This window comes from Pristis pectinata, chromosome 7 (genome assembly GCF_009764475.1).
Source record: "Pristis pectinata isolate sPriPec2 chromosome 7, sPriPec2.1.pri, whole genome shotgun sequence".
NCBI classification, from domain to species: Eukaryota; Metazoa; Chordata; class Chondrichthyes; order Rhinopristiformes; family Pristidae; genus Pristis; species Pristis pectinata.
In genome coordinates, this window is record NC_067411.1 from 102,625,686 (window position 1) to 102,644,542 (window position 18,857).

The 18,857-nt window shown below is 41.2% G+C and overlaps 1 protein-coding gene across 1 annotated transcript in view; it reads left to right on the plus strand.

The window, feature by feature from the left end:
- The window catches only part of LOC127572866 (xanthine dehydrogenase/oxidase-like), a 123,245-nt gene that overhangs the window by 75,708 nt on the left and 28,680 nt on the right, over positions 1–18,857 (plus strand). Inside the window, exons 14-20 of the mRNA XM_052020560.1 lie at positions 1,246–1,389; positions 2,421–2,544; positions 6,012–6,241; positions 7,936–8,045; positions 13,102–13,206; positions 13,982–14,060; positions 16,213–16,327. Of these exons, the coding sequence (XP_051876520.1) occupies positions 1,246–1,389; positions 2,421–2,544; positions 6,012–6,241; positions 7,936–8,045; positions 13,102–13,206; positions 13,982–14,060; positions 16,213–16,327 (907 nt within the window). The remainder of the gene's footprint in view (positions 1–1,245; positions 1,390–2,420; positions 2,545–6,011; positions 6,242–7,935; positions 8,046–13,101; positions 13,207–13,981; positions 14,061–16,212; positions 16,328–18,857) is intronic.

Genomic DNA, 18,857 nt, shown 5'->3' on the forward strand with positions numbered 1-18,857 from the left:
CCTTCCCTCCCACATAGCCCCCTATTTTTCTATCATTCATGGTAGAATTATTTTCTATTAATCTCCTTGCTGTTCTTTGATATCATTCTTCAAAGGTGCTTTTCTTCCCAGACTTAATAGTAGTTATCATTACCGTGTTTTTGTTGTGGAACTTTGTATGGCATAATTGAAGAATCACAGGAGTCAAAAAGTGCTGGTTAATGATAAATCTCCGAGGCGTTTATTAAGGGTGAAAACAAATAGCCACCCATGTGCTTTACAAAATTAATAAGATTCCCAATAACAAATAAAGAATGGATATTTTCCAATCCGTGCAAGAAATTGAAAACAACAAACCCCGCAGGCTGAGTAAATCCTGGTTTCTTCTAGTTTTAAAGAAGGGGGATCATTTAGACACATTCTGTTTTTGTTCTCTCTTACAAAAATAGCTTACGGATCATTTTGTTTATCTGTGTGGAACCAGTGCAAAAATAGATCCAATATTTTGGGAATAAGTTGAATGTGAATTGAGCACCTACAGTTTGACCCAGTATAAATTTGTATACTCAAATTACATTGTTAAAAAATTCTTAACTTGTAATAAAAAATATGATTTGCACAACCACTCTGAAACATGTCTGCTTGGGCAGCCAACCCTATGATTGCTCATTCTGCCAAACAATTCGATGGTAGTTTTAGAAGTAGAAAATTGAGAGACAACTCATTTTGGACCATTTCCAGTTTTCACAGAACTTTTTTCCAGAATCATTTCATTAATGATTTTTTCCCCATTTTTATTACGTTAGTGAAACCACGTGCTGGGATACCAGAGCAGAAATCATATGCAGACTTACCAGGGGAAGAGTAACACATTAATATACAATAAAATGCCAAAATTGCCCAATTAACTGAATGTAGAGTCTATCACTAATTTCTTTGTTAAAGGATTGATAGAAGTTTGTTGGACATTGAAGGCTTTTTACTGAATTCAGCAATCTGAGGAGGTGGTAGTGATGTCTTGGTTGTCTCCTCATGGGTGAGCTATTGGGAATAATACAAGTTGTTGCCTTAAGAAATGGTAAATGAGGCTGACCTCAGTGTTGCTGCAGCATCAGGTTGGTCCAATTAACAAATTCCACCTTGTCGTACTTTACCAGGATGGCTGACTCTGGGCTTCTCAAGAATTTCTTATTATTGGGCAGAACATTAGATTAATTCTTTGAACTGCAGAGAAGCTGTAGTTTTTGTATTTCCTTTGTTTTCCAGACATCAGGTGAAGCTCAGTTCATCAATGACTTACTGCCTCTTCCTAATGAGCTATTTGCTGCATTTGTTCTAAGCACAGAGGGCAATGCAACTCTCAGCAGCATCGATGGTACAGCAGCTATGACTATGCCTGGTGCTGTGGCAGTAAGTATTTATGAAGGGCATTCTTAATTAGTTTCCCTCAGCTGTCTTAAATAAGCAATGTTTTTTTTTAAATTGGCTGTTTTAATGTTGAAATCGATCAGGAAATGCTGTAAGCACAACGCATCAGTTGTGGAAAACAATTTTTAGGGTGTGTCCCCTTTTCTCAGGAGTTGTAGACACTGTAAAATGACATAAGATATCTTTATTAGTCACATGTACATCGAAACACACAGTGAAATGTGTCTTTTGCGTAGAGTGTTCTGAGGGCAGCCCACAAGTGTTGCCACACTTCTGGTGCCAACATAGCATGCCCACAACTTCCTAACCCGTACCTCTTTGGAATGTGAGAGGAAACCGGAGCACCCGGAGGAAACCCACGCAGACACGGGGAGAACGTACAAACTCCTTACAGACAGTGGCTGGAATTGAACCTGGGTCGCTCGTGCTGTAATAGTGTTACACTAACTGCTACACTACCGTGCTTCACAGTATCAGATTAGAAGTTACTTACCCACATGCAAATTAAGTTAGCTTGAGAATATGGCTCTTTGACATATTTTGTTTTATGACACACTTGTGAAGTGTCTTGGCATCCTTCACCATATGAAACATGCTATATAAATGCTTGTGGTTGCGTTTATAGCAAAAGTAAAGGTATGAAAAGCTAAACATTTAATCAAGTTTTTTTTAACGGAAGAACTAACAGTTTTAAAAGTTGACAGATTTGTTGTATTATACTTTTTAAGTGCTATGTTCCCATTTATCAATAGTAAATAATTGTAGATAACATTTTTCCTGAGAATATGGTACTAAATTGAAGCCACACTCCAACAAAGCACAAAAATAGCTGTTGTAGGAGAGTGTGGACAACTTTGGCTTCACTTGAGTAATTGGGAGATAGACTTATTAATTCATGATTTTAACATTAATTGGGGGAAAATGCATTTCCACTGGCATTAATCTCATGTGCGAAAAAAAAATTGCCCAAGGCAATGAGTTTTATTTAATTATTGCTTCTATTCACATTATAGGTGCTAAAAGCAGAGGACATCCCTGGAAGCAACACATTCATGCCTCCACCCTTTGCAGTTGAAGAGATTTTCAGCAGTGGGCCTCTTCTATATGCTGGACAACCAATTGCACTGTGTATTGCAGGTAAAATAATAAGTCTGAGCTTGGGTATTGTAAATAAAGTGTATGAACCATCACAGTTAACTGTAAAATGTGAAAATGCTGGAAACACTCAGCAGGTCACGCGATATCTACCGAAAGAGAATTGTCTTAATTCTGACAAAGGGTCTCGGATCTGATTTGTTAACTCTTTTACTCTTTCCACTGAATGTCGTCAGGCCAGCATTCGCTGTGTTCACGTATGATTGCTTTGTGTCCGCAGCAGTGACCCTTAATTCCTGCAGTTCTTTGTTTTAGCCACGAGGTGATTTTTTGAAGCTGCTTTTGTTCATTCAGACTTCTTCGTCAGTCACCATTTTGTTTGCAGTTTTGCGTAAACCAGTTGGGATTATATTAGCATTTTCTCCACTTTTTGGCCATGTCATCAAAAGGGACTGTGGAGAATCCTCCTTAACTTTGGCTGCCCACAGAGATTTGTCTTCACCTTTGGGGCTGCACAGTGGCACAGTCAGAATCAGGTTTATCATCACTGCTTTATTAGTCCTGATGAAGGGTCTCGGCCCAAAACATCCACTGTTCATTTCCCTCCACAGATGCTGCCTGACCTGCTGAGTTTCCTCCGGTGTGCGTTGCTCCAGATTTCAGCTTCTGCAGTCTCTCTTGTGTCTCTTATTATCACAGACTTATTTCCTCTAAATCCCAACGTGTGTGGCTTGGTGGTTTAATTGGCTACTGTAAATTGCACCCCCAAGTATGTAGGTGAGTGGTAGTATCTGGGGGAGTTAATGGGAATATGGGGAAAATAAAATGGGATGAGTGTGAATGGGTGACAGATGCTTGGTGCAGACGTGGGCTGAAGACCCTGTTTCCTGCTCAGGCTCTGACGTTACGTTTGCCTCATGATATCGTGCATGTTGTACTCCTAACCATCGCGTCCGTGACCGATGCACAGACCAGTGTCAAACAACGTTGCATCTCCACCCCAGTGCTTTATCTATCTTTCTCATCACAGTGCTGCCCCTCACTTCCAACAGTGGAGTAGAATTAATCTACAAGACTAAGGGGTCATGAGTCTTTGGACCCCTCTACCTCAAAGGGTGGTGAAGTGGCTCAATAACTGTAAATTCATCAGTCAGGGCATTGAGTACAGGAGTTGGGACATTATGTTGTGGTTGTATATGCCGTTGGTGAGGCTGCACTTGGAGTACTGTGTACAGTTTTGGTCCCTCTGTTATTGGAAAGATGTGGTTAAACTGGAAAGATGTGGTTATGTTGGAAAGAGTGCAGAAAATATTTGAGGATGTTGCCAGGACTCGAGGGCCTGAGTTATAGGGAGAGGTTGGCCAGGCTAAGTCTTTATTTCTAGGAATGTAGGAGAATGAGGGGTGACCTGATAGAGTGTTTAAAATTATGAGAGGCATAGATAAGGTGGACGGTAACAGTCTTTTCCCCAGTGTAGGGGAGCCCAAAACTAGGGGGGCATAGATTTAAGGTGAGAGGGGGAAGATTTAAAATGGACCTGAGGGACAACTTTTTCACGCAGAGGGTGGTGGGTATATGGAACGAGCTGCCAGAGGAAGTGGTTGAGGCAGGTACAACAGTATCATTTAAGCAGCACTTGGATAGGTACATGGAGGGGTGGGGCCTGGAGGGATATGGGCTAAATGCAGGAAATTGGGACCAGCTAGGATTGTCAACATGGTCAGCATGGACTGGTTGGGCCGAAGGGCCTGTATCCGTGCTGTGTTGCTCTATGACTCTATAAATTGCTGAGACATTTACTTGTATTGTAGTTGCTGCTGTCAGGAGTTTGACTAATGTCCTATAAGAGAGAGATCCAATTTTTTTTGTGAAGCTAGATGATTAAAACTCTATTCACTACTTGTTCGTAATGTCTTTCATCAGCATCAGTTAGTGCAAAGAGATTTATCACACGTTTAAAATGTGTTTCCCGCAGTTGGTAGAAAATCATCTTCTTCAGCATTCTGAGAATTGCAGCTTTGCAGAAATCATTTGGCAGCCTAAACTACTTATTTGCCAGTTGGGCCAAACCAAGCAGAGTGCTGGTTGATGGTCCTGAAGGGAACCACTGGCAGAGCTGCCATTCTAACCTTGGCATGTCTGGGGTTCCTGCCCATGAGGAAAGAAAGTGGAAATCTGAAGCAAGCCAATAGTGGCGTGTCGGTGTGTCTCCTGTCCTGCGCTGCCACCGGATTCAACATGGATCCCAGTGGGAGAATGGTGACTTGCCAAGGAGAGAATTCATATGCATCCTGTCTTTGGCTTTCCAACAAAGAGCTCTGGCTTAGGAATGGTGACCTCATTCATTTGGGGGAAGTTGCAGTTATTAGTAAGTGTCTCATTAAGTTTATTTGAATCAAAGACATCTTTGACAGCCTGGGGGATGTTGATAGGAATGTGGGAAGAATAAAACAAAAAGGGTTAGCATGAATGGGTTGGTGATGGTCAGCATGGACTCGGGCTGAAGGGCCTGTTGTCATGTTGAATCTTTCTGATGCTATAACCATTGACATCCAGTGTGATCCTTGGGTGTGGAAATGCCAGCTTGCCTCTCCCTCCAGATTTGGAAAAGGCCAGTGCAAGCTGATAGCTGGAGACCACAAGCCGCAAATCTAGGCAGCAGGATGGGTCCAGGATGATCTGGCCAGCTGAGCTTTTGCCAGGATTCACATTTGCTCAGAATTGTGACCTAGCTCATGTTCAAATAAATTTTGAGTCTTAACTGGCTTTTCCTCTGGCTGAAGACTCAAATAATTAACGTTGCGTTATAGAAGAATATCTTCCTTCCAGTGAAGTCCAGAGCTTCCTTTCAGCTGTGTGGACCAAGTGTCACATTTCTAAAGAGGAGGTAAGGTGTCTTTGAGTTTGAAGTCTTTGCTGCCATCCCTCTTCATTGAGCTGCTTGCTTCGCCTCAGTATATTCATCCTGAAGGACATTGATGTCCATTGATTTAAGGTTGCTTTATAAATCCACCTCGCTTTTGAGGATCATCTCACCAAAATGGCAACAGAGTTGCAGGAATTTTTCAAATGAGAATAGTACTGCTGCTTCCTGGCAACTGCAGGACGTACATTTTAGGCATAAGATGTATATCCTCGTGCAAAAAAACAAGCTGCTGTAGGAACTCAGTGGGTCAGGCAGAGTCTGTGGAGGCAAAGGGACCCTGTATCAGGTTCTGAATCCAGCATCTACAGTTTCTTGTGCCTCCTTGTGCTTGCTAACTCTGGTGAAAAAATCTTCAGGAAAAAGTGGAGGATGAAGCTGTAAACGTGCATTGATAGGAAACAATTGTAATTGGAGGTCATGTATCTTCCAATGATGAGAAAACTATATTTTACACTGATTGACCTAACTTTGCTTAGAATTAGGTAGAAGTTTTAGATTTTTTTAATAACAGGTAGAAAAGGTAATCCAGTGTTACTTGAGCGCAAGCCTACTGTGTAAGTATGCATCTTCTTTTCCTACTAAGATTCACAGAAACATGCTCTCCAGATGGTGGAAGCAGTGAAGGTTACCTACCAAGATCAGAAACCACCAATAGTGACTCTTGACGAAGCTATCAAGAAGAAATCCTTCCACCCATCGCCTGGACCAGGGTTACTGACTGGAGATCCTGCCACAGCGATTTCAGAATCTCCCTGCAAGATTGAAGGTGAAATTAGGATGGGTGAACAGTATCATTTCTACATGGAAACACAGGTAATTTCTGTCAGTTTACTGAATAGTTCTATAATTCATCACATTATAGATGGTGCTAGGAAGTGTACAGTGAACAATTTTGTTTGTAAATTTAAGATTGAAGTTTTGGCAAAACACTGATTTGCATAGAAAAATGGAATAAAAAGTAATTGACAAATGTTATTTGTTCCACATTCTGGCATTTTTTCCGATGATGACATTGATACTGAAATCCCAGTTATTTTTCAAGAATGAAATGGTCATCTCAGATGGACACTTCTTTCACCTCTGGTTCGAACTCTTTAAATCTTAGTTGAGGTGCTTGGCAATAGTAGTCTAGTGGGATCCATGTGGATTTTTCCGTTCGTATCTGTCTGATTCAAGCTACAATGGCAACCTTCTGGCAACAGAAGACCATGGCCTGTTGTAATCTGTTACACTGAGGGACTGTCTGTAATTGAGGTGCAGAAATAGACCAAATGCTGTAGGATGTCCTGAAGCTGTAGGATATCCTGAGATGGCAATTCTATTCTTTTCAACTGCTGACATTATACCCTGGGGATGCTGAAACATTTGAGCTTGGAGCGCCGTCATCAGATTGGAGTGGGAGACTATGGACTGGCACATGCAGTGTTCTGGACTTGTGCCATGACATAAAAGGGTGCACAAAACTTGTCTGATGTCACTTGCATGAAATTTTATAGTACAAATATGGCCTTCTGTGTTTACCTCGTGGTTCTAATTTTTTTTTATATAATGAATTGCTTTTTTTAAAAAAAAAATTAAGTTTCTGATCTATGTCCACACAATGTTGTTTTGATTGAGTACTACGCTTCCTTGGCGGTGTGAAAAGAGAGGTTGTTTGTTCCGTGAAAATAAAAAAAAAGCAGATGCTGGAACTGAAATGTAAACAGAAAATGCTGGGGTCACTCAGCAGGTCTGGCAGTATATATGAAAAAAGAAACGAGTTGAGGTTTCAGCTCGAAGACCCTTCGTCGAAACTAGGAATGAGAGTAAACAAGCAAATTAGAAGTTTCAGAGAAGAGGGATGGATAAAACCAAGGGGACATCTCTAATGGATTGTTGGTGAAGGTTGAAAGGTTATTAAGGGAAGTTATACAGAGACACAAACAAAGAGACGTGCTCTTGTCGACCAAATGCTGCTATTGTAATTTAAGTCAATTGATCCTCCCAGACTTCACCTATGTTTGTGTTTTCTCTTTCTTTAACATCCCACTAACCTGCCCACCCAATGGCTTACCAACAACTTGTCACCATGCTACTGGCTTCCCCTACCTCCAATATCCCCATTGTCCAGTCCATCCCCCCCACTGTCTCTGCAGCTGAACACTTGTTTTCTCTCCATTCTGGTTCTGATGAAAAGTTTTCGACCTGAAATGTTAACTTGTGCTCTTTCCACGGTTGCTGCCCGACCTGCTGAGTGTTTCCAGCATCTTCTGTTTTTTTTAAATTTCATTTATACTAAAACATCCACAACATTGATGTTTTGAATATATTTGTTTGGAATTATATAGGATGGAACTGCAAACTGTCTTACATTTCTTCACATTCCTTGTGGAAAATTCAGGAAAGGTTCCAGAGATTTAATGATTTGGCATTCCTTAAATTAAGCTTGTATAACTCAAAGAGGGTGCATTAGAAGTACTTTCCTTTAGAAAGCTCCCATTTTTACAATAATATTTACTTTTGGGTAGATTTGTCGGTGCGTGTCTACGGAAGATGGTTTGGAAGTCCAGGCGTCAAGCCAGTGGTTGACTTTGGTCCAGCAGGCCGTTGCCGATGCTGTTGGAATACAAGTCAAGAAGTAAATTGATTTCCATTTCTTTGCAACATGTGATTATCTATAATGACTTTACAGCTCATGTCAGCGGTGACCTTATAAAGTTTCTTAGACCAGCTCTAGCATGACGACTGGTAACCTTTCACATCATGAATCATGTTAAATTCACAAAAGTCCTTTGGAGGAGTGTCTCAACCCGAAACGTCAACTGTTCATTTCCCTCCATAGACGCTGCCTGACCCGCTGAGTTCCTCCAGCATTTTGTGTGTGTTGCTCCAGATTTCCAGCATCTGCAGTCTCTCTTGTGTTGTCCTGGATCATGTTGGGCATCTTAAGTGTTGGAGGTCCACTCACCCAGGCAAATGGAAAGTATTCCTTCCACCCCTTCAAAACTTGTGCCTTGCAGATCATAAAAAGGTTCTGAGAGATGAGGGAGTCACTTTCTGCAAGATATTTAGCTTCTGGCCTGCTCTCATTACCACTGTGTTTGAAATAAAAAAAAACCAGAAAATGCTGCAAACATTCAGCAGGTCAGGCAGTATACAGTATGTAGAAGATGAAATGCCTAATGTGTCATTGTTGGAGCCAAGTGGTTCTGGTAAAGTTCAGACTGAGCTGCAGTGTTCAGGTTAATGAAGGGTAACTGCTGCTTGGTAGCACTGTGGATGTGGCCTTCTATTAGTTTGCTGATAGTTGAGAGGAGACTGATAGGACAGTAGTTTGCAAGATTGGATTTGTCCTGCTTTTTTGTGTAGATTATATCTGAGCAAACTTCCATATTGTTGGGTAGATACCACTTGGTGTAGCTGTAGTTTGCCATCAGATTTCTGAATGTTCCATGAACCCATGAACACTACCTCATGATTTCTCTTTTGCACTATTTAGTTATTTTTGTAACTTAGAACACAGAACATTACAGCACAGTACAGGCCCTTCGGCCCACAATGTTGTGCCAACATTTTATTCTGCTCTAAGGTCTATCTAACCCGTCCCTCCCACATAGCCCCCCCCCATTTCTCTGTCATTCATGTGTCTATCAAAAAGTCTCTTATATGTCCCTAATATATCTGCCCCCACAACCTCTGCCGGCAGTGCGTTCCACGCACCCACCTCTCTCTGTGTAAACAAAAACTTACCCCTGACATCCCCCTTGTATCTTCTTCCAATCACCTTAAAATTATGTCTTCTTGTGTTAGCCATTGTTACCCTGGGGAAAACGTCTCTGACTGTCCACTCGATCTATGCCTCTTATCATCTTGTACACCTCTATCAAGTCACCTCTCATCCTCCTCCCCTTCAAAGAGAAAAGCCCTAGTTCACTCAACCTATCCTAATAAGACATGTTCTTTAATCCAGGCAACATGTTGGTAAATTTCCTCTGTACCCTCTCTAAAGCTGCCACATCCTTCCTATAATGAGGCGACCAGAAATGAACACAATGCTCCAAGTGTAGTCTAACCAGAGTTATATAGAGCTGCAATATCACCTCACGGCTCTTGAACTCAATACCCTGACTAATGAAGGCCAACACACCATACACCTTCTTAACTACCCAATCGACCTGTGCGACAACCTTGAGGGATCTATGGACGTGGACCCCAAGATCCCCCTGTTCCTCCACACTGCTAACAGCCCTGCCATTAACCTTGTATTCTGCCTTCAAACTCTATCTCCGGAAGTGTATCACTTCACACATTTTTACCGGGTTGAACTCCATCTGCCACTTCTCAACGTCCTGTTGTAATCTACAGCAACCTGCTACACTATCCACAACACCACCGACCTTTGTATCATCTGCAAACTTACTAACCCACTCTTCCACATCCTCATCCAAGTCATTTATAAAAATAACAAAGAGCAGGGGTCCCAGAACAGATCCCTGCGGAACACCACTGGTCACCGACCTCCAGGCAGAATACACTCCAGCTACCACCACCCTCTGACTTCTATGGGCGAGCCAATTATAGTAATTTTTATGTCTTGCACTGTGCTTCTGCTGCAAAACAGCAAATTTCACAACATATGTCAGTGATAATAAACCTTATTTTGATTCTGACTAGAGGCAGAGTTAATTTTGGAACACAGGTCTTCATCACTATAGCCGGAGTACCTTAACCTTTGTTCTTTCCAGTGTGTTCAGCCATTTCTTGGACTAGATCAAGATGCTGAAGGCTGGGGTTTAGAACAGTACAGCACAGAACAGGCCCTTTGGCCCACAATGTTGTGCCGACAGAGCTAATCCCTCCTACCTACAGAATGCCCACATCCCTCCATTTTCCTCTCATTCATGTGCCCATCCAAGCCCCTCTTAAAAGCCCCCAATGAATTTGCCTCCACCACCCTATCAGGCAACGCATTCCAGGCATCCACCACTCTCTCAGCTGTCACATCTGTTCTGAACCTACCCCCTCTCACCTTAAATGCATGCCCTCTGGTATTGGATCACTCAATAATGGGGAAAAGATATTGCTTGTCCACCCTATCTATGTCCTTCATAATTTTATACATCGCACAGATCACCCCTCAGCCTCCACTGCTCCAGAGAAAAGAGCCCAAGTTTGTCCAGCCTCTCCTGATAGCACATGCCCTCTATTCCAGGCAGCATCCAATTAAACCTCCTCTGCACCCTCTCTAAAGCCTCAACATCCTTCCTATAGTGAGGTGACCAGAACTGCACGCAATACTCTAAACGTGGCCTAACCGGAGTTCTATTGAGATGCATCATAATTTCTTGACTCCTATACTCAATACCTCGATGTAATAAATGCAAGCATTCCATAAGACTTCTGAACCACCCTGTCTACCTGTGTAGCCACTTTCAGTGAGTCATGGACTTGCACCCCAAGGTTTCTCTGCTCTTCAACACTGTTAAGGGTCTTGCCCTGAAGAGTGTACTGCCTCTTGACATTAGTCCCACCAAGGTGCAACCCCTCACATTTATCCAGGTTGAACTCCATCTGCCATTTCTCTGCCCACATCTGCAGCTGATTTATGACCCCAAGGTTTCTCTGCTCTTCAACACTGTTAAGGGTCTTGCCCTGAAGAGTGTACTGCCTCTTGACATTAGTCCCACCAAGGTGCAACCCCTCACATTTATCCAGGTTGAACTCCATCTGCCATTTCTCTGCCCACATCTGCAGCTGATTTATATCACACTGTATCCATCGCCAGTCTTCTACACTATTCACAGCTCCACCAGTCTTGGTATCGTCTGCAAACTTACTAACCCACCCATCAACATACTCATCCAGGTCATTTATGTACATCACAAACAGCAGAGGTCCCAGCACAGCTCCCTGCAGAACACCACTACTCACAGGCCTCCAGCCCAAATAAGTCCCTTCAACCACCACCCTCTGTCTTCTACAGGCAAGCCAGTTCTGGATCCACAGCCAATTCTCCACTGACCCCATGCATCTGAACTTTCTTGATTAACTGATTATGTGGGATGTTGTCAAATGCCCTACTGAAGTCCATATAGATGACATCCACAGTTCCCCCTTCATCAGTCTCTCTCGTCACCCTGTCAGAAAAAAAATCAGGTTAGTAAGACAGGACTTGCCCCGCACAAAGCCATGCTGGCTTTCCCTAATCAATCCATTGGATTCCAGATACTCGTATATCCTATCTTGAAGAATTTTCTCCAGCAATTTCCCTGCAACTGACATGAGACTCACCGGATCCCCAGATTCCCCAGATTTTCCCTTGTTCCTTTCTTAAATAGAGGAACAACATTAGCCACTCGCCAGTCCTCCGGGACCTCACCCGTGGTCAAAGAGGATACAAAGATACTGGTCAATGCCCTGGCAATTTCCTCTCTTGCCTCCCTCAGTAACCTGGGGTATATCCCATCAGGCTCCAGGGACTTATCCACCTTAATATTGTTTAGGAGACCGAACACTACCTCCTACTTGACCTCTAAATGCCCTAACATGTTTCTGCCCTCAGTTCCAATTTCTGCGTCCTGCATGTCCCTTTCCTGGGTAAATACTGAAGAGAAATACTCATTCAGAACCTCACCCGCGTCCTCGGCATCCAAACATAGATTCCCTTCTTTATTCTTAAGTGGTCCTACCCTTTCCCTCATTATCCTCTTATTCCTGACGTAGGTATAGAATGCCTTTGGATTCTCCTTAATCCTACTTGCTAAGGACTTTTCATGGCCCCCTCCTGGCTTTCCTAATTCCTTTCTTGAGTTCATTTCTAGCTTCTCTATAGTCCTCACGTGCTCTGTCTGATCCTAACTTCCGAAGTTCAACATACTTGTCCTTTTTTTTTCTTGATTAAGTTCATCACTTCTCTGGACATCCAAGGTTCCCTAATTTTCCCATTCATGTCCTTCCTTCTAATTGGGACATACCTGTCCTGTACTCTGTGTATTTGATCCTTAAGCACTTCCCACATGCTCAATGTGGACTTGCCAGCAATAAGATTTTCCCAGTTTACCTAGTTCCTGTCTTATACCTTCATAATTAGCCCTGCTCCAATTTAAAACTCTCCCGCTTGCCCCATTCCTATCTTTATTTATAGCTATCCTGAAAGTTAATGAGCTGTGGTCACTGTTCCCTAATTGCTCACCCACTGATAGGTAAGTCACCTGGCCAGGCTCATCACCCAACACCAGGTCCAGAATAGCCTCTCCCCTTGTTGGACTGTCAACATATTGATTTAGGAAGCCCTCCTGGATACACCTAACAAATTCTGCCCCATCTAACCCCCTTGCACTTAAAAAGGTCCCAATTTATATCAGGGGAGTTGAAGTCTCCATGACCACAACCCTGTAATTTTAACACAGGAGAGAGGGGATGACTTAATTTCTTAATTAAGCAGAGGCATCATCCACTCAATCAGTCCCTGGAAACTGAAATATATTGTGTCGATTCTACATCTGAAGCTTTCAAATGATTTTGTTATAAGGAGGTGATGAACATTTGTAGCCTTTTTGATATTTATTTCAGCAGTTGAAGTTTTAATCTCTAATGTGTAAGAATGTGTTCTCATGGATATTTAACTTTTAGTCCCACATGAAGTCCTACAATTATTTTTGGTTGATCATTTGGGCATATTTTTGTTTTCACAGTATTAATGTCACAGCTAAGCGTTTGGGTGGAGCTTATGGAGGTAAAGCCACACGTGCAAATTTAGTGGCTTGTGCAGCAGCAGTCGCTGCCACAGCACTTCGCAGGTAGGAGTCAGCTGAATACAGTGCCAAACGGTCTGGAGATTCTTTAATATAGTGAGTTCAAATGTGTTGACTGAAAATGTGGTTCAGCAGATTTAGAAAGAACTTTCAGAAGGAAAATCTACTGCTGAAAGAAGTCTAAGTAAAGTTATTAATTTGATTTAATTAAGTAGTTTAAATACATTGCACTAAGTTCAGGTTATTCACAATGGGAGGGACATGGATTTCATCAAATTGCTTCAATATTTATTACACCTAATCCTGCTTCCTTACCTATCCTGCTACTTACATATTCAAAATAAAAACTTAATTAGATTTGGCAAAATTTTGATTTTTTTTAAGATGTGTCCTGCTATCAACTCCTGAATAGATGTAGAAAGTTCATGATAGTTGATGTCTTGCTGTCTGGTAATTATTTTGCTCTTTTCTCGAATATCTCTATCACAGAATCACCTTTCAATCTGCCAACACAGTTCTAAAATCAAACGAATTTTGGAAGATTACAAATCTATTTACTATGCAAATGCATCTGAGAATTGTAGTGTACTGGCTTTCAAAGTTCAATGAATTTGTTGACCTTCAAGTCTGCTTAACCTGCCCTATATTTCCCTTCATTATCTTGGAGAATTGGGGAGACATATTTTGTAGAACTTTCCTTCTGAGATCAAGAATGAGGAGTTCATTTCACAGTTGGATGTATTCTGTGTGATCTGTTGATGAGGTCTGCCTCACCAGACAAATAGGTCACATTGTGTATGATCACATTTGTTTCTTACAGACCTGTTCGATGCATTATGGACCTGAGCACCAACATGAAAGCAGTTGGCAAACGCCATGGTTATATAGTCAGATACAAGGTTAGAAAAAGTTCCAAATTATAGCCTCTTTGTCTGATTTGGTGACTTTCTATGTGCCGGTTTAATGTAACATAGATGCTAGAAACTGCAGATACTCTGCACTCTCAGTCCTGATGCTGGGTCTTGACCCGAAACGTAGACCATCCCTTTGCCTCCTCGGATACTGCCTGACCCATTGAGTTCCCTCAGCAGTTTGTTTGTTCCTCCACATTAATCTGATGATTCCCATAACAATAAGAAATGAATCGATGTGCTACTTGCAAAATTTCAGTCTAACTCTTTTTAAAATGTTGTGCTAATTAAATATTTGGGATAGTTTAATAATGCTACTATTCCTTTACATTCATAATGCAAATACCATCCATCGTAATGGGACCCTTTTACACAACTAAAAGAGCAACAGTCTGCCTGTCCTGCATCACTGTGCAGTCTGAGGCGATCATAGTACTACATAGTAAAATGTTGAAGGTAAGTAGCAGATACAAGACTGCAGATTCTGGAATTTGGAGCAAAAAACAAACTGTTGGAGGAACTCGGTAGATCAGGCAGCATCTGTGGAGGGAAATGAGTCCAGATGAACGGTCTCGACCCACATGTCAACTGTCCACTTCCCTCCACAGATGCAGCCTGACTGTGAGTTCTTCCTGCAGTTTGTTTCTTGCTTGTTGAACATAAGCACATTTGGTTAATCCATTTAATCTATTCAAACTCCTGGTAGAGAATCTGTGATGCAGAGCCGTATCTGATTATAAAATATAAAAGCTGACAAAGCAGCTGCTGGACCTCTGAAGTAAAAATGGAAACCTCAATTGGGTCAGGTAGCTTCTGTGGACCGAGAAATGGTTAACATTTTCTATGCTTCATTTTGGAACAATCCTGTTGAACAGTCATTAGGGTGCCTCTCCACAGAGGCACTCTGACCTGCTGAGTATTTCCCAAATTTCTGTTTTTATTTTCCATTTCTGAATAGTAATTCAGCTGGTCACTCTTTAAAATCTCCCAACATTTTCTGTTGCACCAGCCTGCTTAAAAATCTGTTCCACAACTATGCCATATGCTTAGTTAAAAAGAAATTTGCCTAATTTATTTTTATTTCCTTTTGACATTCCTAACTTTAAACATCATGTCTTTAAAGCTTAAATGCTGTGTATGACAGAAGAGTTTTGCCAGATTCAAATTCTTATTTGTGACAACATTAAATGTTATTGGATACTCCTGGCCCTCCTGGCTATCTCAGTGTATACATCCTGTCATTATGCATCCTTGTAAATTGATGGATTAGTCCAGATACATCACAGCCTGGTATGTCAGCTGCTCTGGACAAGAAATTGCAGAGAGTTGTGGACACAGCCCTGTCCATCACAGAAACCAGCCTCCCCTCCATTGGCTCTGTCTACACTTCCCACTGCCTCAGTAAAGCAGCCAGCATAACCAAAGACCCCTCCCACCCCAGTCATTCTCTCCTCTCCCACCTCCCACCGGGCAGAAGATACAAATGATTGAGAACGTGTCCCACCAGGCTCAAGGACAGCTTCTATCCTGCCCTGCCCTTATAAGACTCTTGAGAGGACCTCTCATACACTAAAGATAAACTGTTGATCACCTGATCTCCCTCGTCATGGCCCTTGCACCTTATTTGTGTACCTGCACTGCACTTTCCCTGTAACTCTAACACTACATTCTGCATTCTGTTGTTGTTTTCCTTTTGTACTTCCTCAATGTGCTGATGTATGGAATGATCTGTCTGGATGGCACACAAACAAAGCTTTTCACTGTATCTCGGTACATGTGGCAATAATAAACCAATCACCAATTCTACTCCGCCTCTGAACTCCTATGAATGATGGTGCATCATTCTTGCAATATGAATACCAAACTGAAAACGGTACTCCAGATGTAGCCTCACCAAAATTAAACTTCAGCATCAGTTTTCTAGACTTCACATCTGTGAGGTCTGTGCAAGCATTTTAATTGCTTTCTTCACTTCAGCAATTTAACAAGTCTTAAATGCACCATTATACATTGGCATGATGCACTATTGAAGTCCCTTATTGCACGTTCTTTGGTGAGCAAACAGATAATCCAGTCAGACAACTATAAATCTATTGTAACAAACTATGTTTAAAAAGACAATGCTTTTGATTTGTTGCAGGTGGGGTTTAATAAGGATGGTACACTGAATGGCGTTATTATTACTTACTACTGTAACAATGGGAGCAGTCCAAATGATAATGAAGTTGGGGAGAACTTGGTGTTTTCTGATAATGGTAAAGTATTTCATTTAAGAGTTCAGTATAAGCATGTTATCAACATTTAAAGCCTCAAATGATGTCAATTATCAGTTATTCACCCCACCCTTCCACTCCAATGGAGATCTCCCTGGCTAACATGAGGGGACATAATTTTAAGCTGATTGGAGGAAGGTATAAGGGGGATGTCAGAGGTAAGTTTTTTACACAGAGAGTGGTGGGTGCGTGGAACGCACTGCTGGCAGAGGTTGTGGGGGCAGATACGTTAGGGACATTTAAGAGACTCTTAGATAGGCACATGAATGATAGAGAAATGGAGGGCTATGTGGGAGGGAAGGGTTAGATAGATCTTAGAGCAGGATAAAATGTGGGCACAACATCGTGGGCCGAAGGGCCTGTACTGTGCTGTTTGTTCATTCCATTCCTCCTCTTCTCCCTTATGTACTTGCCCAGTGCCTGCCTATCACTCTCCCCTTCCGCCCCCCTCCTCCCCTACCCCCCCACCCTCCACCCCCTCCTCACCCTTGTCAAAGAAGCTCACTGATCAGCTGAATATTTTCAGCATTTTCTGTTTTTTTTCTCAGCATATCGAACATCAGTGGTATGAGTTTTCAACCTATAAACAAATGGAAGTTTTTGAGCTAACAAGTCTAATTAAGATGTTCATCCAGCTCATGTACAATAATGATTAATGTTATAATTTTAGTACAATTACTATACTATTGCATGAGAAGAAGTCTTTTAAGCCCTGAAGGTTGTATATTTTTTGCAGGAAGTAAATTACACATTACACTTGCACTTTCTTTACTTCTATTAACTTTAAATAGTATACAGTAGAAAATAGTATCTTCTGCTAAACATTCCAACAAGCATCTTACTCTTCTGTATTTGCATAAACATACTAATGAGCATCTGCTAATTACATCACTCAATTATTGCATCACCTCTGGTCATAAAGAAATGCAACGTAGGCCGGAGCTATTTGGATTTATGGAATGTTGTTGATAATAATGAACTTTCTGTGTGTAATATCTTTTAAAATAACACATTACTGTGTCTTAAATGTGTAATATACATGGAACCTGTGCTGAATTGTTGCTGCTGTGATTTTTCGCCTTCTTTTCAACATTGCTGCACTTAAACTTTCCAGTACCTGAAATCAAAAAACTTTCACCTTTATAAGTACATACCTAAACAAAATTGTTCATAAACAAAATGCTGCAGATGATGGAACTCCGAAATTAATAAAATGTTTATTATAAGTAGAAAATTCTCAAGGTAACCACACGGTCAAGTAGCGTCTGTGGAGGCAGAAACATTTAACTGAAGGTTAATTGAACTGAACTGCTCTGTTTCTCACTCCATGGACACTCTGCGTGACCTCTGAGTATTTATGAAGTTTTCAACTTTTATTAAGCAAAATTGTTGTCTATTTCTAAAACTATTGTTTTAGTAATTCATGTATATTTGAATGACCATCGTTACCAATGTCACATCACCACTTAACTGCTTAAATTCCTTTTTACAACAGCAATTCAAAGCATGAAATGCACTGAGCTGATTAATAATTTGAAGCAACTTGTTCATATTTTTTCTGTAATGATCACTTCAAGGCCACCTTTTGTTTAGAATGATGCACACAGGGAGCTGCTCTTCAGATATTCTTTCCCTAACCTGATGGAGTTAAACTTGCATGCAGTCATTGCATCCCAATCCACATATTTAAAGAAGGACACTGCCAGCTTTGGGTAGGCAGCATTGTTAATGTTCTAAAAGCCTGCTTTGGAGAAACAATTAAGTTGGTCAGCAGGATACAGACTGCTTGAAGGCAGGTCAGTAACCTGCCCGATGTTAACTGATCACCTCTTTGAACAGGTAGAATTAAAATCAAAAACAGAAAATGCTGGAAAAGCTCGAGAACTCAGGTGGCATCTGTGGAAAGGGGAGCAGTCAACAGGCAAAGGATTGCGTCCTTTCATCAGAACGGTCAAAGTTCTGATAAAGGGTCGCAAATTCAAAACGTTGATTTTATTTTCTCTTTCCCCAATACACCCTGAGCTGCTGAGCTTTTCCAGTGTTTTCTGTTTTTGATTTTAATTCTACCTGTTCAAAGAGATGATCAGTTAACATTTGGCAGGTACTCACCTGCCTTCAACATTCTGTTAGGTGGAAATCAATGAGCATCTGCCACTTTTATTGATTGGGATTAAAATCAGCTCCATTAAATACAATACTTCCATCTAATATTACCCACACTTAGTAAATCTAGCCACTGAAAAAGGGTCATTATACATGTTTATTGGTATCTTTGACCGAGCTTTTTCTCCTCTTTTAAATTCATAATTTAGAGTTATCAGCCACAAAATATCCTTGTTGCCTCTGGTCATTATAAACTTTTACTGCATTCATTTATGGAAATTAAATATTTATTATTTGTAACATTTAAAATAGCCAGCAATTTTTAAATGCACAAGCAAAAAGTAATATTTTTGAGGTCATAATGTAGTTTGAGATGTGGTCATTTACATCAGATTCATGACACTTGTAC